The sequence below is a fragment of the Panthera tigris genome, chromosome A3, assembly GCF_018350195.1.
Source record: "Panthera tigris isolate Pti1 chromosome A3, P.tigris_Pti1_mat1.1, whole genome shotgun sequence".
Taxonomy (NCBI): domain Eukaryota; kingdom Metazoa; phylum Chordata; class Mammalia; order Carnivora; family Felidae; genus Panthera; species Panthera tigris.
The window spans coordinates 29,459,633-29,476,132 of record NC_056662.1 but is presented as its reverse complement, the minus strand read 5'-3'; the positions used below and the strand labels follow the sequence as shown (position 1 = coordinate 29,476,132).

General features: G+C 39.0%; 1 protein-coding gene across 6 annotated transcripts in view; it reads right to left on the bottom strand.

Moving 5' to 3' along the window:
* The window catches only part of PTPRA (protein tyrosine phosphatase receptor type A), a 158,906-nt gene that overhangs the window by 60,933 nt on the left and 81,473 nt on the right, over positions 1 to 16,500 (bottom strand). For 4 of the 6 annotated variants that reach the window (XM_042980793.1, XM_042980796.1, XM_042980794.1 and 1 more), the window contains 3 exons: positions 13,061 to 13,139; positions 12,153 to 12,494; positions 4,536 to 4,562 (listed from right to left, as the gene is read on the bottom strand). In XM_042980793.1, the coding sequence (XP_042836727.1) occupies positions 4,536 to 4,562; positions 12,153 to 12,494; positions 13,061 to 13,139 (448 nt within the window). Of the gene's footprint in view, positions 1 to 4,535; positions 4,563 to 12,152; positions 12,495 to 13,060; positions 13,140 to 13,357; positions 13,556 to 16,500 lie in introns of those variants that run through there. The other 2 variants (XM_042980795.1, XM_042980791.1) reach the window with 2 other exon arrangements.

The following is a 16,500-nucleotide window of genomic DNA, read 5'->3' as shown; positions in this document are numbered from 1 at the left end:
GCATGGTATATCCAAATAGTGTGTAGCCAAGTGGGCTCTGATGCTTGGTGTTCATGAGTTTCTTCCATGAGACAGGGAATGTATATTTTTTTCTTTCTGGAATCCTCACATCTAACAGGTACTGAATGAATATATGATTACTTAGGGAAAGCCATTAAAAATGGAGTTCACAATAATGTCACTTACTATGATGATCAAAAAAAAAATACTTCTTTAAACAAGAATGTGAACCTCTTTCTAGATTCCAACTTTAGCAAAGTATGAAAGCCAGGGGGAGCAGGTGATCTGATGAGAGCTGAGAAACTTGAAGGAGCCTCTGTGGTTCAGTAGAATGCTTACTGTGTCTGGTTCTAGAACTCTGTAGTTCAAGGGCTCCTTCTTCACAAATGTTTAGAGGATACTATTTCTGGATATAAAAAAAAAAAAACCCAGTTATATAAACTATTACACCTAAAATAATCTAAAGTATGATTACAATAGCTTTACCTTGTGTTCTTGCTATTTAACAATTATCAGTGATAAGGTCCTTATGTAAAAATCCTATTATTAAAAAAAACTATTAAAATAAAAGGTAGGAGGAGATGCGTTTATGCAGAACCTTGTTTAAAAGGTACAGGGCAGGGGCGCCTGGGTGGCTCAGTCGGTTGAGCGGCCGACTTCGGCTCAGGTCACGATCTCATGGTCCGTGAGTTCAAGCCCCGCATCGGGCTCTGGGCTGATGGCTCAGAGCCTGGAGCCTGCTTCCGATTCTGTGTCTCCCTCTCTCTCTGACCCTCCCCCCTTCATGCTCTGTCTCTCTTTGTCTCAAAAATAAATAAATGTTAAAAAAAAATTTTTAAATAAAATAAAATAAAATAAAAGGTACAGGGCAGAGGAACAGCTAAATGTCTACCGTTATAGTGGTACCGTTGCAAGATGATCCTGCCTTGGGATCTGTGCACACACCAGCCTCCAGGAGGCCTACGATTGCCCCTGTTTCTGTGAGTCCTGATTGACCAACTGAGATTCCTGACCTCCTTAATCTCCCATCAACTGTAACAATAACAGAATAGTAGGAGTAGCAATGTGATAGCCAGCACTTGCTGAGCAACTGCTATGTGCTGACCCAGCACTAGGTCAAGTACATTATATGTGTTACTTCATTCTCCAAAACAACCCTATGAAAGACACTGTGTTCCTATCTGATTTTGCAAATGGCAGAAAGAGTCACAGGAAAGTGTGACAACTATCCCCCCCTGCTAGTAAGTGGTTAAGAGTCAACACACAAACCCAGATGGTCTAGCTCCAGAGCCCAGGCTTTTAACCAGCATACACTGCTTCTCTGAACATTCCACTATGCCACTCACTCCCTAGCCTTTATATATCAAGATCATTCAATAGCATTTTCTCACACAAGAAAATCTCTAAATAGATGAATGAGAATATGCATCACCACCTGCTCAAACTTCCTGAGAACAGGAGATGTTATAGATTCCCCTTCAAGACCAAAGAACCCATTCTCCTAGCTGCTAGGAGGGTTAGTGGCTAACAATTCTTAGTCAAGGGCTTTCACAGGAACTGCCCTTGGCCTACAAGAGTAGCCTGGCCCTGGGGTGCCTGGGTGGCTCAGTCAGTTAAGCTTCTGACTTCAGCTCAAGGCATGATCTCACGGTTCGTTGAGTTCAAGCCCTGCATTGGGCTCTGTGCTGACACCTCACAGCCTGGAGCCTGCTTTGGATTCTGTGTCTCCCTCTCTCTCTGCCCCTCCCCCGCTCACGCTCTTGTCTCTCTCTCTCTCTCTCTCTCTCAAAAATAAACATTAAAAAAGAGAGAGAGAGAGAGAGTAGCCTGGCCCAGGGAAAAGCTCTTACAACCCCATTCCAGCTCCCAAGCTCCCTGCAGGATTTGAGGCCTTTCCTACCTTTGCTCTCATGTCCTGTCTCTACTCAATACTACTTACTGCCTTTACTGCTTCACAGGTGCCAGAGAGAGAAAGTACTCTCCAGTAAACTTGCTGCATGCAAATCTGTCTCAGAGTTGGTTTTCTCTAGAACAAAACTAATAAAATTGTTATGTAAAATTAGTGAAGACTAAATAACAGCTGGAGAGTGTACTAGTGGCCAGGGACCGCATGGTGAAGATGTACTTAAAAGATAACACCTGAACTGCACTTAATGCATTACTATATATTACACAAACCACCCAAATTAACACCAGTACGAATGTTTTAAAAGAAAAGCTGGTTACAAAAGGAAAAATATTGCTATGATTCCACTTAAATTAGGTATCTACAATAGACAAATTTATAGAGACAGAAAATATAGTAGTGGTTACCAGGGGCTGGGGGAAGGGAGAAACGGGGAGTTAGCGGTTTTTGTTTAAAAAAATTTTTTTCTACATTTATTTATTTTTGAGAAACAGAGTGAGACAAAGGTGAGCGGGGGAGGGGCAGAGAGAGAAGGAAACAGAATCTGAAGCAGGCTCCAGGCTCTGAGCAAGCAGTCAGCACAGAGCCTGATGCGGGGCTTGAACCCACGAACTGTGAGATCATGACCTGAGCCGAAGTTGGACGCTCAACTGACTGAGCCACCCAGGTGCCCCGAGGAGTTAGTGTTTAATTTGGGATGTTTCAGTTTGGGATGATTAAAAACTTCTGGAGATGGATGGTGGTGATGGTTGCACGACAATGTCTTAATTCCACTGAACACAGTAAGAATGGCAAATTTGATAGGAAGTATATTTTACCATAATCAGAAAAAAAGCTAGTACTACTAAATAATGAGGGATACATTAAAAAAAAAAACACACACATGAGAAAACAACCAGTTTCTTAGACTTCAAAAGAAAGGAAGCAAAGCTGCCTGCCTCCCTTCCTCTCTTTTTATTCCTTTCTGTTTTGACAATTAAAACACCAGCCACTGCTGTTCAAAAGCACCCCATCCCAGAGACCAGTGCAGAAAAGCTGGTAATTTAATTCATCTGCATATGACATACTTCGCTTAGCAAACCCATTATGATGCAAATATTTTTAAAAAATTTGCCTCATTTCTCAGAAAGCACTTGGCTTTAAAATTAGAATGTGATATCAAAATTTATAGAAATACTTCTAAAGATCTGCTCTGGTAAAAGTGTCATTACATTTGGGGCTTTAGATATTGCTGAGAATATGTATATGTCTTCATTTTCCTGTTTGGTCAAAAGCAATTATATAAAATTATTTTTTTCACTTAAAAAGGATATGGGCTAGTACATATAAATAATGTCACAATTAGCAATAATCTAGATAATCAAGGTAATTTTATTTCTTTTTAATCATAATATTAAAACTACTCAAATCTTTATTTGTTACCTAGGTAAAACAGGGATAATACCGGGGGGCAAGGAAAGACTAAATATTAAGAAAATACACACTATGTAGAGGAAGAAATCAGAGAGCTATATGTTTAGTCATCAAGCTTACACCACTTGGACTTTTCGGATTGGTTAAAAGAGTTTTAAGGAGCAAATATAATTATCTATTGCAACATAAATCTGTTAAGTTCTACATCTGATAGTGAAAATCTAGTAAGCAAATGTGAATAGCAAAGACACTACTTAATAGAATCCAGTTCCTGAGTTTAAGAAAGTGAGAGCTGGATAATCAAAAGACATGTGTGCACAGTATAACACCTCACTAATCCTCACCAAATACATTGGCAGATGGACAACACATAAAGGGTTATATATCTAGTTTTCTGATTCAGATGCTTTCTACTTAGTGGGAATTCATAAGCCTTCAAATGTTCCATTACTTAATTATGCAGGAAAAATTGTGCATGGTTAAATAACAGAGTAAGAAAACAAAAAGCCTCAAGAAGTCTCATTTAATAAAGTAGGTGACATATGAGAAAAACTGGTTCACAGATTAATATTTCGAAACTCAAATGTGATGATCATTCCTTAGATTTTGGATGATCTCTTTCTCTTACACCCTCTGATGACAGTCTTACTACTCTCCTAAGCAAAATGTGTCACTGCACACAAGTGCTCCCCTATCTGTTCTCTGGTGACCAGGGATCCGGCAGTCCTGCTTAGACCACTGACACAGCATCTCCAGTCACAGGGATGTCACGCTAGAGGGTGAAAACCCATAAAATCCATACAAAATGACAAAGGGTCGATGCTTTATAGACTAGGGAAAACAACACAAAAAACTAGGATGTTTATAGGCAATTATGGACTAGACATTAGGAATTAGCTCTGGTGTAGAAATAATGGCTTAATATCACCAAAAGGTGATATTAGCAAGGTGATATGATAAAATAAGATACAGCTGTTTTATTACTTGTTAAAAGATCTAAAAGATATCATAACTGTTAGAATCCATAATCTGTACTTGAAAACATAATGAATACTTGTTTCCGTTACTCTTGTGAACGAGGTTAATATGGAAACAATTTAAGGGAAAGTAAACACACAACCGTACAGATGCACAAGGTTACCAAGACTGAGCAGAGGAAACATGATGAATACCGTACACTGTAAAAGGGACAACAGACATAAGGTGACTGGCTCACCTCTTCTGTCCTTCGAGTCAGAATTACCTGTGTAGTAAGTGAAAAATAGAAACATTCACTCAAATTAAAGAAAAACATTACTATTCAACCTAAGTTAAGACAAAATCAGCTCTTTCTTTATGTATGTTGGAGCTAGAATGAGGTACCCTCCAACAAATGGGAAACAAGATTGCCCAGACCCACTAAACTTTAACCAGTGGTTTGTCCTCTCAGAGCACAAAGGCAACGCAGCACCTATAAGAAGGCAAAGAGAAATACAAACATAACTGTATTACAGGCCTTTATGTCTTTTAGGTCATTCATGAAATACAACAGGGCAAAATTAAGTTAAAAATATAAAGGACTTAAAATGGCAACAGGTAATAAAATCTAACCAGTGTAGACCAAATTCTATATACTAACAGAGAAAACTTTTTCAAAGTTTTGTCTACTTAAGTCACTGAATTTTGGTCTGTCTTTATCAGAATATTTAGAATGCACCATAACTAATATAACTACCCACAGGAACACTTATGGGATATGGCTGAAGCTGTGCTTACAAAAATTCATAGTATTAAATATATTAATTAACTGGGAAGACTGTAAACAAGTCAAGCATTCAACTCAGGAAGAAAGAAAGAGCACAAAATAAATCTAAGAAAAGCAAAAAGAAAGAGTAAGAATTGAAAAGAAATTAATGAAATAAAAACTGAAAAATAAAAACTGAAAAAAAACCCCCACTCTTTGGAAGGAAAAAAGCAACAAACTGTGAAACAGATAAATGGTTAGCCAACTTAAGCATGAAAATGGACACAAGTATGTAAGATAACAAATATTAACACTATGTAGGAAATTAATCTTAAGAGATGACTTTTCTTCAAACCCATTCAAGTAATTTTGAAAACATGAATGAGATGCACAATTTTCTAGGTTAAGTTCAATGATTTCTGTGAAGCAAAACAAAACACTGACAACTAAAAGTTATCGAAAATAGCACACATACAATTAAAATTAAAAAACAGCACACATATAAAGGAAAGATATAAACCAATTTAATTTAGAAATAACTTACAAATTATCAATGGAAAAATCCCAAATAAAGTAATATCAAACAAATTGCTACAGTTCATTCAAGAAAAATACAACATGACCTAGTATGATTTTTTTTGCAGAAATGTGAATAAAGTTAGGAAATCTATTAAAATGATTCACCATAGCGTATTATAAAAAGAGGGAAAAAATCAGAAAGATCTTGCTCATTGATGCTGAACAGGCAACTGGCAAAATTTGACATATATGCTCTTCAAAACAGGAATAAATTAATAAATCCTAAACATGATAAATATGTTTATATCTCAACCCAAGAGTCAGCGCCGTATTAATGGAAAACCACTAAAAGCATCCTTGAGAGTCAGGTACAAGACAAGGCTGACTTTTACCATTGTTTTCTAACCTTGTTCTGAAGATACTCATCAAATCATTTAAAGACAAAAAGAAAGACTAATTTGAAGGCATGATAATTGAAGAAAATTATGTCAAACACTGAGGAAATTTATTTTTTTAAGTTTACTTATTCACTTTGAGAAAGAGTGAGAGAAAGAGACAGAGGAAGGGAGGGAGAGACAGAGAGAGAGGAAGAATCCCAAACAGGCTCCACACTGTCAGTGCAGAGTCCAATGTGGGGCTCAAACTCACAAACCGTGAGATCATGACCTGAGCCGAAATCAAGAGTTGGGCGCTTAACCAACAGCCATCCAGGCACTCCAAACATTGAGGAAATTTATTAAGATGATCAGGATAAAATATACCTACAAAACCCAACAGCTTTATGTAGTATACTCAAAACTAAAATAATGATGTATGTCAAAAATGACAGTAAAAATAATGACAGTAGCAGAAGCCTTCACAGCCCCGACAGCAGCCAGTTAGAGGACACAGTGGAAGAAAATACTCCATTTATACTAACAACAAACAAAGCAAAACACCAAAGTAACAAAGAATCTCTCTGAAATATCTAGAAATGAGCTGAACAAAACATGTGCAACATCAGTGGCAAAAACTTTAACACTGCCAAGAAATACGAAGTAAGAATTCAGCAAATGGAATACACTGCATTCTTAGATAGACTTGAAGACGTCAATTGTCCCTGTTAATCTATAAATGTGACATGATCAATAGAAACTTTTCTCCTGCTATATAAGTTGATTCTAATGTTCATAAAGAAAAATAATCAAGAATTGCTAGCAAAATTCTGAAAAATAAGATTAACAAGGGATGACTCACTTTATCAAATACTGATTATTTTAGTTACAATTATTAAAACGGTGGGGTTCTGTACAGAGAACAGAACGGTGGGGTTTCTGGACAGAGAAAACGATTAATAGAAAATAAAAATGCCAAGAAATCGAACTCATATAACAAATGAGAACCTAAATACACATCAGATATCAGAATTCAATATATGATAAGGTGGCATTTTGAATCAGTGAGGAAAAAAACATTATTCATTAAAGGGTACTGACATAAAAAAACACCAAACTAAGAAACAAAAAGAGGCGGGCGGGGTGGGGGGGGTGGGGAGGGGGGGCGTGCCTGGGTGGCTTAATCGGTTAAGCGTCCGACTTTGGCTTAGGTCATGATCTCATGGTTCGTGGGTTTGAGCCCCGTGTGATGCTCTGTGCTGACAGCTCAGAGCCTGGAGCCTGCTTTGGATTCTAGGTCTCCCTCTATCTCTGTGCCCCTCTCCTGCTCACGCTCAGTCTCTGTCTCTCTCAAAAATAAATAAACATAAAAAAAAAAGCTAAAAAAAAAAAAGGTATTGGGACAGGGGCGTCTGGGTGGCTCAGTCAGTTAAGCTTCTGACTCCTGAGTTCAGCTCAGGTCACGATATCACAGTTTGTGATGAACACCTAGTACAGCTCTGAGCTGACAGCACAGAGGCTGCCTGGGAGTCTCTTCCTCTCTCTCTCTCTCTCTCTGTGCCCCTCCCTCTCATGTTCTCTACGTCTCTCTCTCTCTCTAAATAAATAAATAAATAAATATTTAGAAAAAAAGGTATTGGGACAAGTCATTAACCATTTGGGGAAAAAACAGATCCATAGTTCACACTTCACATCAGAATACATTTTAGATCGATCAAAGATTTATGCACACACCTGCATGCACACAAATGTACATATACAGAAGAAAGAAACCATAACTCTAGGAGAAAACATAAGGAGAACTATTTTGTAATACTGGAGTAAGGAAAGCCTTCCTATATATGATCTAATACCTAGAAAATATTTAGTTAAAATAAACTGACAAATTTTTTAATTAAAAAAATTTGAAATTGCTTATGATAGCTTCTGCAATGCAGAAAAACTAGATGAGCAACTGGGGGAAAATATTTGCAACTTTATCACAGGTACACAAAGTTTCCCTAACATTTAATACAATTTTTTAAATGGTTGTTTATTTTTGAGAGAGAGAGAGCGTGTACACGCGCAAGCAGGGGAGGGACAGAGAGAGAGGGAGACATAGAATCCAAAGCAGGCTCCAGGCTCCAAGCTGTCAGCAGAGAGCCCGAAGCAGGGCTCGAACCCACGAACCGCGAGATAATGACCTGAGTGGAAGTCTGACTGTTAACTGACTGAGCCAGGTGCCCCAGGGTTTCCCTAACATTAAAGAGCTTCTATAAGTGAGTCAGAAAAGCCTAACATTCTAATAAGAAAAACGGGCAAAGGATACCAACAGAGTTCTTAGAAAAAGAAATACAAGTGATCTTTCCAAATATGGAAAGATGCTCAACCTCACTCAATGAAATGCAAATTAAAGCTACACTTGAGATGCTAATTTTCACCTGTTAGACTGGCACAGATCCAAAAGTTTGATAATTTACGGCACTAAAGACAGCAAAGGAAAACAGGCACTCTTACACACTATTTATAGGAATAAATTTCCCAACAGAGGAAAATCTGGCAATATCCACCAATTTACAAATGGACACTTAAAATAATTTATCCTACCAATATTCTCGTGTATGCTTGAAATGACAAATTGTACTGTTTCTAAGAGTACTCTGAAAACAACCTTAACGAACACTGATAGGGAAGACAGATAAATATGTTAAGGTATATCCATACAATGAAGCAGTTCTTTACTGTAATATAGAACAAGCATGACAGGTTAATGGAAAAAAGCAATGTGCAGAAATGTACACAATCCATATGTGTATAATTTGTGTTATAAACACAAGAAAAAGGAATATATACATACTTGCTTATTTTAAAAAGGAAAAGAACAGAGATTCAAAGCAAAGGTCAATGGGAGAGAAAAATGTAAAAGATTAAAGAATTAATCTAGGATATGTCTAATATCTAAATAATAGGAATTTTAGAAGAAGAAAACAGAGAAAATGGACAATGGAAGAAAATTTCCAAATATAAGAAAAATCTCCCGAACTGAAGAACCAAAAATTTCCAGAATCAAGAACCAAGGCTCCAAAAACCCTATCAAGCACCCAACATAATGAATGAAAAAGATACACATCAAGACACATTTCTGTAAAATTTCAGGACATGAATGATAAAGGAATGATCTTCCCAAAACACACAAAGTGTGATTAAGAATCAGGATAGCAGTAGACTCCTCCATGCCTGGAAATGAGGAGTCAGGGCAATGTTTTAGACATTCTGGGGAAAACAAATACATCCTCAAATTCTATACGCAGCCCTATAGCCATTTTTAGACACGTAAGGTCGCATGCAATGTACCTCCCTTGGACCTCTCTCTCAGGAGGCTACTGGAGGATATGTTCTACCCTATGATGGAGTAATCCAACAAAGATGTCAATATAGAAGCCAGGAAACAAAGGAATTCACAAAATAAAAGAGAAGGGAAATCCCAGACCAACACCTAGGCAGCAGCCCTGACGATCAAGCCCAGATTTGAGTAAGACAATGGAGGACTCAGGAGGAAAATCTGTAGGAAAAAACAAAAAACAAAAAACAGATTACCTGACAGATCTGACTTTGTTGAAACTATATCGAGAGTCTATGGAAAGTATGAGAAGAACTGGCTGGCGATAGGCAAAAAGAAAACTAAAACAGAAACATAAGGCAATTATAAAATCCAGGAAAAAAAGTGTACAAGAAAAGAAAAATGATCACATTACACCTATAGCTCAGCAGGGAATAACATCACAGTTATAGTAAGATAAAGCCTTAAATACTGATTTAACCAAAAATTATTAAGTAACGATTATGGGAGGACTGGTAAAAGGGTAGTGATGAGAAGGATGAGGGGTTCAGACTGTGACATCCTGATGTACCATAAAGGTTTCCTTGAGTTTTACTCATCTTGAAAAAGTCACCAGTGAAATGTAGCCTCAGTCTCTCCTGAGACATGAAATGTGTTAACTGTATAATAACTGGTTTCTTAGGTGTGGCATAATTTGGACCTAAGGCAGATTATGGAAAATTCGTTTCCTTAACAGCAGAGTGGAAAGACCACAAGAGTGAGAAATAGGCCTAACTTGCTACCTGCTGGCTCTGAGATCTAAGACAAATCACTTAACCTCTATAGTCTTACATTAAAGCATCTATGAAAAGGAGAGAATTATCCAGTCATCTCACAGAACAGTTAAATGAAGACAGAAGCGAGGAACACAGGCTGCAGAGTCAGCCAGGCATGGGTTACTGGCTCACCTTTCCCACTCATTCAGTTCATACGAGTTATTTCATACGTTATTTCGTCTTCCCTCCTTAAGCAACAGCCATAACTCACAGCAAGAAATATCTTTTACAATGTTACTCAGTATGTGCTTCTGTATAACTGAAATTAAAGTTTCACAAAATAATACACATTACATAAAAAGAACAGAAAATGGAACAGGACCATCCACTTAAAAAACAAAGAAACAAATCACTCAGGATGGCCCACTGAAAATGATGTCATGAATTGGTCACGACCTTTACTTTGAAAAACACTCCTGGAGTTAGTTTCATCATTGTAAAACTCCTTCACCTGCAAAACAGAAAACAGAACCCACCTCATGGGATTCATAGGATACCTCCGTAAAACTCTTAGTACAATGCCTACCACTTAAAAATAGTGCCTCCCGTGTGCAGGTGTGCACTGTAAATGCTTTCCCTGTATCAACTCATTTAATCCTACTAGTTCCTGAGCAAGGGAAGTATTATTACTATCACTTGTTCTCATTTTACAGTTGAAGGAACTAAGGTACAGAGGTGAAATAAACCTGCCTACGGTCACACAGCCAGTGTACAGCAGAGATGGGATCCAAACTCAGGTAGCGTGGCTCACCAGACTGCTCGTAACTGCAAGTGCTGCATAGCCTTTCCAGTGGAAAACAAGGGATTAAAGCAGGCAAGTGCAGGGTCTGGGTTACACGGTCTAGCTAAAAAATGTCATGTGTAGTAACCGAATGAGATTCAATTCAGCAAATACTTTCTGAATGCTCTCCATGAGCCAGACGTGATTCTAATCTAGGGGCCCTCACCATCTAACAGGGAAGAAATATGAACCAAAGGGGTGAGACCACAGAAAAGGGAACAACGGGGCGCCTGAGTGGCTCAGTTGGATAAGAGTCTGACTCTTGATTTCATTTCAAGCTACATGTTGGGCTGCACATTGGACATGAAGCCTACTTAAAAAAAAAAAAAAAAAAAAAAAAAAGGCACCTGGATGGCTCAGTCGGTTAAGCATCTGACCCTTGATTTTGGCTCAGACCATGATCTCATGGTTTGTGAGTTGGAGCCCCACAGTGGGCTCTACACACACAGTGCAGAGACTGCTTGGGATTCTCTGTCTCCTTCTCTCCCTGTCCCTCCCCAGCTCTGTCTCTTTTCTCTCTCTCTCTCTCTCAAAAATAAACATTCAAACAAAACAAAACAGAGGGAACAGTGATTTTTGCTAGGAAAGGAATGACAGTTACACAGCTGTCGGGGGACAATTTCCTTTACTCTTCACAGAAGCCATCTGAGGGACCCCTTCTCTCTTATAGACCAGGACCCTGACTGAGGCTCAAAGGGGTCAGAAACTTGCCCTACCCGACCTGGTTTCTGACTCAAGGCTGATTCTATTTCTGGTGCCACTTGCAAATCAGCTAGTGATGAACTGAAGGAAAGAAGTGGGCAGGGCTGACGCCCTGAGCAAACTGGCACTGCAACTTAACTGTTTCCTGAGCTCCTCTAACTCCACCCCTAGCCTGTGGATTCCTATCCCATATCTGTTATGCACGTCCAGACCCATTCGCCTTCCCATGATCTCCAAGGGTCCCTTCTGTTCAAGGCTAATCGTGTCACGCAGCTTCTGCACCCTTTCATCTTTAGCTTCTCGAATTATCAGTTAGCTCCCCTTTCTCTTGTATTTTCAAACTTTTTCCTCCACCTTTCACACTTAAGCCTCCCTGGTCTAACCGGAATGTCAGGCAAAGCAGGATAGCCTCCGGAATATCTCTTCTTTCCTCTTAACTCTATGTTAGCCAGATATTCCTAAGAATTCTCTATATCTGCTAACATTAGTTTGCAATGTTTATTATTTCAAGAAATCTTATAGCTAGAAAACACAAAACAATAAAATGGTGAGGAACTTCAAAGAGAAAAAGAAAAAACAAATAGAAACCATCTCTAGTACCTGAAGGAGGGAAAGTTTCTGGGGTGGTTGCCGCGGTGCTGGAGTTCCCCTCCCAAGGTTCTGTGCTGGCATCTGTGAGCTGGTTATCTGGAAGCCACGTTCCATTAGGTGAAATTGTAGTGACTACAGAATCCGTGCTTGCTGTTCTTGTGGTCCCATTGTCAGAGTCTGAAGAATTGACAGTGGTTACATAGGTGGGTCCCAGTGTTAGATTTGGGCTGAATGTTGGTGCCACAGACAGAGAAGTTACTGAAGAAGCAGGACTTGAAGTTTTGGTCTCTTCTTTAACTGATGCTGTTGTTGATGTTTTCATAGATCTTGTAACGCTTACTGAAGGTGAAACTATAAACACACACACACACACACACACACACACACACACACACACACAAGAAAGAAAACAACCCATGAAGAATGTGATAGCTTGAAGTTGTAAGGCACAAAGCAGCAAGCCTTAATAAACTCTTAAACACCAGGAGGCCAAAGAAAGACCTCTCCCTCTCTCTCTCTCCCCAACCCCCACCCCCCACCCCACACACACTTTTATCTAATGGTGGGCCCTTTCTAGCACTTCCAAAGGACTACTGTTTAAGGGAAGAAGAAAACTGGATTCATTACTTATTTCCTCAGAATCAGTATACAGGAATCTTAAGTAGCAACATTTTTAAAAAAATTTTTCAGGAATGAACATATAATCTACTTCTTTAAAGTAGTATATTGTATATAGAGCAATGTTGAGCATTCACTACAACTCAGATTTCCAAAGATATTTACTTTATACCATCACTTTAAAGTAAAACTTTAGTATTTTTTCTTTCTTTAATATCACCTAGGTCTCCAATTTTAGGTCATTAAATGTGACAGCAAAATTCCATTTTGAATGCCAGCTTTATTAAATGACAACTTACCTGTGGTTGCATTGTTGGCACCTACACGTATCAGACTACTGCCAAGCAGAACAAGAATGAACCAGGAATCCATGCTGGCCTAGAAAACAGACAGCCATGTTAGATAAGGCCCTATATTATTGTTAACCATGTCCAAAATACTCACCAAAGGAGTATGTGGAGTAAAGTCTTCCCAGCAATAAAATGTGCACATAGGACCAATGATCTTTTGGGAGTCTGATATGCACATTTCCCCCCAAATCCAACCACTTAATTGAATCATTATATCAATACAAATAATACTTAATAAGAACCTACTTTTTAAAGCGTGATTCTCAACCTTGACTGCACTTTAGAATCACCCAAAGAACTTTAAAAAATTCCCATAGCAGACTGCATCTCCGGGGGTAAGAGCCAGGCAGCAGTCCCGTGAAAAGCTCCTCTCATGCTTGCCATGTGCAGCTTTAGCATGTTCAGCATGAGAAGTTTGGAGAAGGTAGGGTGACTGTATGAATGTGATGCCCTTTGAAACAGACCTTATACAGCTGTTCCCAACCTTTATTTCATCACAAACCGCATCAGAGGGCTGTGGCACATTCTTACTGGTAATAGTGGCTCATTGGTCCATTCGGATTTTTGTGCCCTTCAGTGAACTAGGTACTAGGGAAAGAACCAGGGAGCAATACACTCATACATTCCATCTTCAGGAGCCTCACAGCCTGGTGGTAACTAAATATGGTCGTGATGCTCAAGGGAAGCAAGGGGTACTTTCCAAGGGGTACATGAGAACCTCTGAGGAAGAGTGGGGAGATGGAGGTGGTTTGTACACATCTCAGGAGTTTGACTCTGGTACCAGCAACATGCCTAGTAGGGAAATGGGGTTAGTAATGCCTCCCCCAAGGTGCAGCCATACGAGATTTGATCACTTCTCCACTATTCCTACCTGACCATAATCTAAAATTGGGAAAGCATACAATTTCCTACAAAAGGGTTAGAAAACAAACTGGAAGGCTGATTACTATATATGTGTACATGTCTATTCTTGATAGGAAATGGTTTGGGGGAAAAATAACTATGTATTTAGGGGGAGAAGGTTAGACTGTCACCTCATTCCAAATACCAAAAATAAAATCCAGATGGGTAGAAGAATTAAATGCTTAAAAACACATTTTTTTTTTTTAATTTTTGAGAGAGAGAGAGGGCACAAGTGAGCAAGAGGCAGAGAGAGGGAGAGAGAGAATCCCACGAGAGGCAAAGAAAGAAGGGGAGGGAGAGAGAGAAGTGGGACTCACTAGCGGTAGGGCTTGAGCTTGCCCAATGCGGGACTTGAACTCATGAACCATGAGATATGACCTGAGCGGAAGTCAGATACTCAGATACAACTGAGCCACTCAGGTGCCCTAAAAACACATTTTAAAAGGAAAGAAATGAATATTTATGTGAGCTCAGAATGAGGAAAGATTTTCTAACGTAAGAAACCACAAAGGTAAAATGGCATATCTGATGATAGAAAAAATAAAAGCTACTAAATGTAAAAGAAATCAATCATAAATATGTTCATGAACAGGGAGACTCGATATTGTTAAGATGTCAGTTCTTTCCAACTTGGTCTACAGACTCAATGCAATCTCAATGAAAATCCTAGCAAGTTATTTCGTGGATTTTGACAAACTAATTCTAAAGATTATACAGAGAGGCAGAAGACTGAGAAGAGCTAACTCAATACTGAAGAGGAGCAAACTTGGAGGGCTAACACTACCAGACTCAAGACTTAGCATAAAGCAACAGTATTCAAGTCAGTGTGTTGGGAATGCAAGCTGGTGCAGCCACTCTGGAAAACAGTATGGAGGTTCCTCAAAAAATTAAAAATAGAACCACCCTACAACCCAGCAAATTGCACTACTAGGTATCTATCCAAGGGATACAGGTGTGCTATTTTGAAGGGACATATGCACCCCAATGTTTACAGCAGCACTATTAACAATAGCCAAAGTATGGAAAGAGCCCAAATGTCCATTGATGGATGAATGGATAAAGAAGATGTGGTATATATATACAATGGAGTATTACTCGACAATCAAACAGAATGAAATCTTGCCATTTGCAGCTACGTGGATGGAACTACAGGGTATTAGGCTAAGCTAAATTAGTCAGAGAAAGACAAAAATCATATGACTTCACTCATATGAGCACTTTAAGACATAAAACAGATGAACATAAGGGAAGGGAAACAAAAATAATACAAAAACAGGGAGGGGGACAAAACAGAAGAGACTCATAAATATGGAGAACAAACTGAGGGTTACTGGAGGGAGTGTGGGAGGAGGGAGGGGCTAAATGGGTAAGGGGCACTAAGGAACCTACTCCTGAAATCACTGTTGCACTATATGCTAATTCGGATGTAAATTTAAAAAATTAAATTTAAAAAAAAGTGTGGGATTGGTGAAAGAATAGAAAAATAGAGCAATATAACAGAAGAGAGAGCCCAAATACAGACCCACGTAAATATAGTCAACTGACCTCTGACAAAGGAGCAATGGCAATACAATGGAACGAAGATAGTCTTTTCAATAAATTGTGCTAGAACAACTGGGCATACATACACAAGAAAAAAATGTGGACACAGACCTTATACTTTCACAAAAACTTATTCTCACAGACCTAAATGTAAACACAAATTATAAAACTCTTAGAAGATAACATATGAGAAAGTCAAATGACCTTGGGTATGGTGATGACTCTTTATTTTTTTTTTTTTTAATTTTTTTAACGTTTATTTATTTTTGAGACAGAGAGAGACAGAGCATGAACGGGGGAGGGTCAGAGAGAGGGAGACACAGAATCGGAAACAGGCTCCAGGCTCTGAGCTGTCAGTACAGAGCCCGACGCGGGGCTCAAACTCACGGACCGTGAGATCATGACCTGAGCCGAAGTCGGCCGCTCAACCGACTGAGCCACCCAGGCGCCCCTTTTTTTAATTTTTTTTTTTTAAGTTTATTTATTTTTGAGACAGAGAGAGACAGAGCATGAACGGGGGAGGGTCAGAGAGAGCAGGAGACACATCAGCCCAGAGCCCGACGCGGGGCTCGAACTCACGGACCGCGAGATCGTGACCTGAGCCGAAGCCGGACGCTTAACCGACTGAGCCAGCCAGGCGCCCCTGGTGATGACTCTTTAGATATAACACTAAAGGCACGATCTATGAAAGAAATAATAACCTGGACTTCATTCAAATTAAAAGCTTCTGCTCTGTGAAAGACAATCTCAAGAGAAAAAGAAGACAAGCCACAGGCTGGGAGAAAATATTTGCAAAAGGCACAACTGATAAGGGACTGTTACCCAAAATTTATAGGAACTCTTAAAAATGAACAACTAAGAACATAAACCAATTAAAACATGGGCCAAAGGCCTTATTAGACACCTCAATGAAGAAGATAGATTGCAAATAAACATATGAAAAG